This window comes from Olea europaea, unplaced genomic scaffold, assembly GCF_002742605.1.
Source record: "Olea europaea var. sylvestris unplaced genomic scaffold, O_europaea_v1 scaffold69, whole genome shotgun sequence".
NCBI lineage: Eukaryota > Viridiplantae > Streptophyta > Magnoliopsida > Lamiales > Oleaceae > Olea > Olea europaea.
In genome coordinates, this window is record NW_019265290.1 from 1,147,987 (window position 1) to 1,157,476 (window position 9,490).

The window sequence follows — 9,490 nt, forward strand, 5'->3', positions numbered from 1 at the left end:
TCATTCAATTGTTAAAAACTTCTGACATTATTGATATTGAATTAAAAGTGAGGCGTATTGTCTTCTCTTCATCGTTCTTCATTGAACAACTTCAAACTTATCAAGTGTTAACTTGTGGCATTCAAACAACCGGATTTAATTCTTAGATTACGTGATCAAGGGGTCTTTCAAGCGTCGTTCTTCTTGGATTTTTTGCTTCGACTTTCTTTTGGGGTTAATCCTAAACTCTTAGATTAATTTGCCTTTCTTGGGTTCGTCAATCTCGTTGTGGGTTTCGTAGTCAACGTTGCTACGGGGTTCGCATCACCCCCACACTCGCAAGTGTTTATAGGTAGACTTTCTTCTTTTCCATAACTTATAAGGGGTCTTTTCCGATTTCTTTCAGGGCACCTTATTTAAAAGGTAATTTGCTGATAACGCAGATTCATCCACATGTTCTAAGGTAACCCTGAGCTTACTAGCATTGCATTCATCATTTCTTTTAAGGTATGATTTTTTCGTTCAACTACACCATTTTGTTACGGTGAATAAGGTGCGGTGATTTCATGTATGATTCCGTGTTGTGCACAGAAATCGGAAAATGGTGCTTCATACTCACCACCTCGATCACTCCGCAGTACCTTAATTTGCTTATTAAATTGAGTTTCAACTTCATTCTTATAGAGAACAAATTTCTCTATAGTTTCATCCTTGCTTTTAAGCAGATACACATAACAGTATTTTGTACCATCGTCGACAAAAGCAATAAAATACTTGTTGCCACCTCATGTTTGTACAAGTTTTAAGTCATATATGTCACTGTGAATTAAATCAAGTGGTTCTGTGTTCCATTCAACTGATTTAAACGATAACTTTGTCAATTTTGTCTCAACATAAGTTTCACACTTATGTTTTGAATCAATGTGGAACTCGGGTATGCAATTCAAGTTAACTAGTCTTCGTAAAGTATCATAATTAACATGTCCTAGTCTACCATGCCACAAATTGGAAGATTCAAGCAAATAAGCAGAAGAATTTGCTTTATTCATTTTTGGTTTCATTACCATTATATTCAGTTTAAACATACCGTCAGAAACATAACATTTTTCGACAAACATTCCACTTTTTGATAGAATGATTTTGTCTGACTCAAATACAATGCAAAACCCATGCTTATTCAAAAGCAATCGGGACACTAAATTATTACGAATTTCCAGCACATATAGCACATTGTTGAGAGTCAGCTCCTTTCCCGAGGTCATCTTTAGAACCACCTTTCCTTGACCCTTGATTTCAGAGGTTGCTGAATTTCTCATGAACAGCTTCTCCCCGTTTTCAATTGCTTCAAATGTAGCAAACAACTCTTTATCAAAGCACACATGTCTTGCAGCACCGGTGTCAATCCATCACTCCTTAAGGTTTGAACCCACCATGTTCACTTTAGAAATGACAGCTGCGAGATTCATTTCTGAGACATCTTGTGCCATGTAGTCAACCATATTTGCTTCTTTCGTCTTCTTCTTTGACATTCTACACTCTGAAGACTTGTGGCCTACTTTGTCACAATTGAAGCTTTTCCCTTGAAATTTCTTCTTAGAAAATTCACCTTTCAGTCCGTGCTTGGTCTTTTTTCCATTGGATGGCCCAAACTTGTTTTTGTAACTCTTACTGCTTTGACCATGCTCCACAACATTGACTTTAGCAAGACCAGGATTGAACCACTTCTTTTCTGAACTTTTGTTGTCTTCTTCAATTCGAAGTCTTACAATAAGTTCTTCAAAGTTCATTTCCTTTCATTTGTGTTTCAAATAGTTTTTGAAATCTTTCCATGTAGGGGGCAATTTTTCAATAATTGCTGCCACTTGAAAGGTTTCACTCAACACCATTCCTTCGACATGAATTTCGTGAAAAATCACTTGGAGTTCTTGCACTTGACTGATAACAGTTTTGGAGTCCACCATCTTATAGTCTAGGAATCTGCCAACTATAAATTTTTTAGCCCCGGCATCCTCAATTTGTATTTTCGGTCTAAAGACTCCCACAACTCCTTAACAGTTTTCATCGTGCTATACACATTGTATAGTGTGTCTGCTAAACTATTCATAATGTAGCTTCGACATAAAAAGTCTGAATGCTTCCAAGCATCAAGTGCACTGACTGCTTGAATATCTCCTTCTCTTTCATTGAGTATAGGAGCAATCTCAGTCAAGAATCTCGCAAGATTCAAGGTGGTCAGGTAAAACAGCATTTTCTGCTGCCACCTCTTGAAATTCAAGCCATTGAATTTCTCTTATTTCTCTCCATAATTAACCGGAACAGTAACCGTTTGGCCAGTTGTTGGAGCCACAGTTTAACTCACAACATGACTAGGCAAGTTAGCCACAGCACAGTTTGGTCCTTGAGCCATAGTAGAGCCTACAACTTCATTTTCAGCAAGAACAGTTTGGGTCACATCCATGTTGGTTAGTTCGACAGCCATTTCTGAAAATGAAACAATTATTAGTCTCCAATAAACAAATAAACTTGTTTACTACCAATACGTATTAGGAAGTTTGTTGTTATATTTAATCGGTAGTGTATGGAGTGAAATCGGGCTCTCATATACCGTATTTGTGTTTTAGACACTGGATTCGCACTTACCATATTTGACAGTACAACTCACCGTATTTGGCAGTATAACTCACTGTATTTGACAGTGCAACTCACTGTATATGACAGTTTACTGTATTTGTAGGCGAAGCTCACCGTATTTGCACAAAATTTGTATAAAGTGTTTTTATTCATACACTAACTAAAATAATACAAATTTTTTCACTTCCAAATAGAAATACCCTATATCTAAAATCTATTTTTCACACATATAACAAATTAGGAAAGAAAATAGTTTATTTTATTTATCTATTTCTAACATAAATTTCAAATACGTTGCAAATTAAATAAATAAATATGCAAATTGCAAACTAAATAAATGGCAGATATAATTTCAACCCGAGGCCTGTGTAAACACAGTTTCCTTAAGACAAATTCGCCCACTCACCGTGGTGCTAAAGGTTTAGTTCGAGTGCCTGTCTCCCAAAATAACGGTAACCAGCAGAATCCGAGCACCGCGATTCTACTCCGGTGAACTGGGCGAGTGTTCGAACAATATCACCTTACTGGAATGAGGCGAAACAAAACAGAAAGTAAGAACAAAACAGAAAACAAGCTGGAAATTGCAGATGAAAATTTCAGTGTATGAACTGCTAGAAATTGAGTGAATTATATGGACTGAATCTGACCATTAGTTTTCTGTATTAACCATTGCAGATTTTGGAGTTACACTTCAGTTTCGACCATTGGAGCTTTAGGAGTTTCAGACACTCAAAAGTTATTTGAAAAAAACCACAAAAAATTGCAAAACGCGGACAATCCAAATTGGTCAATTTTTGCTTTGTTCGATCCGACATTCATGTGCGCCCGCACTCAAGTTCAAGGTCCGATGGCTATTTCTGTCCGTAATTTGTACACCCCCTGCGCGCGTACGTGGAAAGAGCATCTATACTATACATGATCACACAATTCCAATGCATAGCCATTTATAAAGTGGTTTTGATTTCCATGTTTTTTCTATGGGGATAGTTTTCCCACCAACATAAACCATTTTCAATGGTCCACTTTAGACTCAAATTTCTCATTCACCTGAGCTTCATTTTTGGCAAATAAATACATAACTTTGGTATTCTCGCGGAGGAGAACACATATCAACTTTGATATTCCAAATTGGACCAACGAGTCCCACCAAAAATTTTGCCAAAAGTGAGCCAATTCACTCATTTTTCCAACATCTCATCCTCTACAATGAAGAAGACCCACAGGCAGTCGTATAGCATCCGGGTCAGACGAATCAAGTCCCGAAAGTGGCGCCGATTCTCGAGCTGGAGATCAGTTACAGAGACTAGAATGGAGGAGCGCCGGCGGATGTATTGGCAAGCTCCCTGCGTCGAAATAGCGAAATTTGACAGCTGGATTTCCGAGTTTTTGACAGGAATAATATTGGTGCTAGAATCCGGGTAGGTGAAAGCATTTTCGAAGAGCTCAGAAATGCGGTGAAATTTGGAGCGTAAATTGGGGTCGGAAGGGGTTGTAAAAAAGGGGGAGTGTTCATCAATGGGTTCAAGTTTTGGCTCAATTTTTGGTAAGATTCTGGAAGAAGAGGAAGTAGAATCAGGGTACTGATTAAGGTCTTCAAATGGTATTACTGAAGAACCCATTAGCAGGGGCGGATCCAGAGACTTCGGACTGTGGGATCAAAAATAAAAAAAATTTCGAATAACGTATCATTAACAAAAATAAATTCATAGGATTAATGGATTGGAGTGGATAATTAATTGTTATTTGGAACCACAAACCCAAATAATCGTTTCAGCAGCAGAAAATTAAAAAAAAAATGGAAAAAAAAAACTGTGGGGTCATTTGACCCCACATGACCCCATGTGGGTCCGCCCATGCCCATTAGCACTTCTCAATTTTTTGTGTGTGTGTGTGTGAGAGAGAGAGAGATAGTTGATGGTGAGTTACAGTGTCAGAGCTTTGAAAATGGAGGTGGAGCGAGTAGGATTGAGACAGAGACGAGAGACAGACCAATGTAACATGCAAAGTGGGCTTGTTAAGAAGAGCTCAAGATCCCAGAAATTGTGCAAGCGAGGACATAATAATGGGTAAAAATCAATTTTAGTCCCAAATATTAAGGAAAATTTCATAATAGTCACTCAATATTATGGTTAAATTTTCGGGTTAATTACAAAATGTCAACAATCTTTGGACAAAGTAGCAATCATATCACAGACTAATTTTTGTCTTGTAAACAAATTGAGGACCTCTTCATGATTTATGTCAAATTTTGTGTTAATTCAAACAATTGTACTAAATGCATCATTTCCATATAGGGTAAAAATGTCAAGTCACGTGACCCATTAAAATCAATAATAAACAATTATTTGAAAACAACAATATGATAAACAAAATAATTCTATTTCGTCGGGGAAAAAAAAAAGTCTCCCACCTCACTTGACTTATCCTTTAAATTGGACAGAAATTGTCTAAAGGGACTAAGTTTGTCAATTTCTTAAATGTTGAGTTGAAAACTTTACCAAAAACTGTCTAGGACTATATCGATACTTTGGAGAAAGATGGGGGACTAAATTTGAAATTTATCCTTCAATTTTCAGTTAGGTCATTAATGATTTCTTCACATAAATTAATGTCATTTTATATAACACAATTGAATTGCGTAATCATGTTAATAAATTATATTTTAATAACAAGAATTTTAAGTTATTACACGAGTTACATTGTTTACCTAACAAATCGACAAACAAATATTGAAGAGTCTATAGAAGAAAATGATTTTGTCAACTAAAAAAGAGTTATATTTAATAGTAATCATTTGTAATACGCATACTAAATTAAATTGAATTTGAGGTAAAGGGTATGTTCAATAGTAATTATGTGAATCAATTTTTTTTATCATTAGAGAGAAAAGTGGATTTTACATGTAAGTGAAGGAGTCAAAAAAGACGGCTGACTTAGGGAAGTAACGATTAAAAATTTGATTTTTTTGTGGTGAAAAATCAAAACCAAACAGGGGCGAATTTTACCCACTAGTTGGTGCACTATTTGCAAAATTGCCCTTTAATTACTATTTTTTGGATTTTCTTTATTTTCCTTTGACAATCTTTTCTTTAGATTTTGGTAATGTAGTGCTTACTTTTTGATCTTTTACGTGTTAGTACTTAGTACAATACTTAGTATGTTTAGTGTTGGGATTTTGGATGAGTAGCCACCATAAATATGTTAATCATAAAAGTAGAATAATTTTATTTAGCATCAATAATTTTAAAATATAAAAAGCATCGATAGTGTTGAACAAATGAACCGTAATTTTTTATATTTAATTTAAGCTGTAATTTAATGTTATCAGTGTTGTCTCGTAAACTAATGTTAAACAGTGCTAAATGGTGTTACTCATAAAAACATGTTTTAATGTAGTGTTAAATATGCTTGACTAACATTAATAACACAATACAGTTGGCTACCAATGACTTTTGTTTTGATCAGCTACGTTTACCCAAATAATAATAATAATAATAATAATAATAATAATAATAATAATAATAATAATTCACCAAGATCTAGTTGTACTAAAATTTTATTTACCCAACAATATTTAATAAAATAATTAAACTAATAAATTTAATTTACCAAGAAAAATAATAATTAAATCAAGCAAGACTTTGTTGGTTAATTCAATGTGTTTTTTGTGTGTACTTGTACATGGAGATGTGAGTAGAAAATATCGCAATAAATGGAATAAGGAAAGGCTTATAGAAAATTTTTAAATTTTAAATCCGATCTACAAATTTGGTTTCGCTTTCAATGAATTCTTAGAAAGTAGAGAGAAAATTATCAAAGGAGTTGAATAGAACCCAATCTGCATTTGCACTACCATCGAATTGTTGTAATAGCATATTCCGAAGGCATTGAGAAAGCAGGGAGTCATTCCTTATAAGTGACAATACATTGGATGGTAGCTAGCAACAGCATGGCATGACTGAGTAACGTTTAATGATAGGAGGGTTTTTAGCAACGACTTATTCCCGACGATAGTGCTAACAGTGAATGAAATATACTGCGGACTGTTTGTTCCACTTATCCTTATCGCAACTTTAGTTATCAATAAGAATACCTATGCTTGTTAGATCCATCCATCTTAGATAATATGTCGGCCTCCAAAATACTCCGCTCTCAAATGGCTAAACGGGAGAAATAGACGTTTGTTTTAGTCTAACTTAAATCCTTTCATAAGTAGCACAAAGTGCATCCAAAGACTAAACTTGAACTATGGCTTCTCTTGTGTTGCAGTTCGCGCTCGTATGCTTTTCATTCTACTATATAGCACACCATATTTTCTAGAAAAAAAATGACAATGGGTACATCAGAAAAGAATGGGTATGTAACTCTCTAAAGAATGATAAAGCCATCTTGCAAATTCTTCAACTCTGATCCACACTCAATATCGAGCTTCAGAACAACCTTTAAAATAATAATAATAATAAAAAGAATGTGTCTATTAAGTAGATCAAGAAACTTATAACTTTAAAATAAAGGGTTATTCTATGGGTACATTAGGGGGTACAAGGCACAGGCCCCCCTCTAATAGGAGGCCACCAGGTGTCCATTTTGGCCACCCTTATGTACAATATTATGTACCCACAGAATAATTCTAAAATAAAATCAATTCAAAAAAGGATGCACACGAAAAACGGACCCCCTTATGTACAAATTATGTACTCATAGAATAATTCTAAAACAAAACCAATTCAAAAAAAGTAATACTATTCGTAGTCGTTCACTGCGATAGTCGCCCTTCATGACATACACATGACAAGTGATTATTTGATGCATTAATATGATAGTTTTATTTATTTATTAATGCATCAAATAACCACCTGCCATGTATATGCCATGTAGAGCGACTGTCGCAGTGCGCGACTGCAAATAGTATTATTCATTCAAAAAAGGATACACACGGAATCCGAAATTAGCCAACCCCATACCGATATGGGATAAGGCATAGTTAAGTTTATTGCAAAAAAAGGGCAATCATTAGTTATGCACAAATCTTTTGATATCCGTCAACTAACTCCTTTCCGTGCTAATTATCACATTGTGTAATCCCATTCTAATTACAATTCTACGGCATGCCCCTCGATACCAGTTCTTGGAGTCATCTCAGTATTCTTCCCAAAAAATCCAGGAAAAATCATAGTTACCCCCCATACTTGCAGGCTTCTTGAGCATCTTTCCTGTTCTCTCACCGCCATTTCTAGAATGGGCATAGATACCTCAATATCTCCCCTTCCCAGTACAATCTCTTTCTTATACCTGGACGTAAGCAACTCCATCTTCTCAAGCTCCCACCTCGACTGCCGGACTTCAGCACCACTACTTCACCAATTTGACCCAGTGAAGTATTGAATCCAATGGAGAAGAGAAATTGAATACTGAAAAGTGCATAAAGTTTGTACCTTTAATAAAAAATTGAACAGAAAAACCAAAAAATAGATCAAAATGAAGAGCAATACATAAATTTAGTGCAACCTCGAACCAAAACCGAAAGCAATTTGGTGAAATAAGCATTTACTTAAACAAAGCACAGAAAACAATTGTCCTTATTTCTTTTTTTTTTTTTTTGGGAAAACACAAAAAAAAATAAAAAATAAAATCAAAATCCATCCCAAATGAAGGAAAGGAACACAAAGCTTGCAACAAGAAAAATAGATAAGAAAAGTACCAAGTGTTAAATATCCCAGAAGGTATTTTATATTTTTTTTATTTTATTTATTTATTATTATTATTATTTTTTTTTTTTGGGTCAAAATCTCGAAGAAGCAATGGAGGCCATAGGACAGCTTGCAGTAGTGATAATATATAAAGTCGCGCTGCACTAAAATTTGCACCATTTTGTATCAAATCAAAATTTGTCTTCAATCATTGCACAAAAACTTACACCAAATGAATAATATTTTATTATTTTATTCATTCTTCCGATTTTTGACAATGTATTTATTTAAAAAATTGTTTATTTATTTATTTTATAACTATATCAATTACTAAATCATAACTTCGTTAAATTAACAAATATATTGAATTATTATTAATTACTAAATTATTCACATGTTTTATATATTATGTTAAATTGACAAAAATAATTGATTATATTATTAATTTATTATAAAAAATTACATCAAATTTACAAAAATAATTGTTAAATTAAAAAATCCTTAATTATTATTAATTACTAAATTATTCACATGTTTTATATATTATGTTAAATTGACAAAAATAATTGATTATATTATTAATTTATTATAAAAAATTACATCAAATTTACAAAAATAATTGTTAAATTAAAAAATCCTTAATTATTATTAATTATATTACTGAAAATAATAAACTTTAATAATATATTTAACAATGTAATCAATTATTATTATTTAATATTATTATAGGATGAAAATTACACAAATATGTTTAACCATTACCTTTGAAAATTGAAAAATGAATGACAAAACGGACATTGCACCATTTGGTGAAAAAGTGGTGCAACTGTTCATGTTGCACAATGGTTGGAGGGAGGTTTGCACCAAATTTTGGTGCAATAGGACACCCATTGGATGTGACCTCAATCAAAAGATTGGGAATATCTAAGAATGGAAGAGTAGTTTTATGTGTTTGGCGAAAATTGCTTGAGGGAGTCTAAAATTAATATTTGAAAAAAAAAAATATATGTATATATATATATATATATATACACCTTAAGCTTATTTATTTGATTGAAAAATTTCAGAAACTCTAAAATTTTAAAAATAATTGATACTATTAAAATATAAAAATACTTTACTTGCATGAAAATTTGACCTATTTATCATTCTAATATGTTAAGCGGATTTTTATTTTTTTATTTTGCCCC

General features: G+C 33.3%; 1 protein-coding gene across 1 annotated transcript; it reads right to left on the reverse strand.

Moving 5' to 3' along the window:
• Positions 1-3,788: 3,788 nt before the first annotated feature.
• LOC111390551 lies at positions 3,789-4,229 on the reverse strand. The gene has a single exon (XM_023015605.1). The coding sequence runs from the start codon at positions 4,227-4,229 to the stop codon at positions 3,789-3,791; it is 441 nt and encodes a 146-aa protein (XP_022871373.1).
• Positions 4,230-9,490: the final 5,261 nt, after the last annotated feature.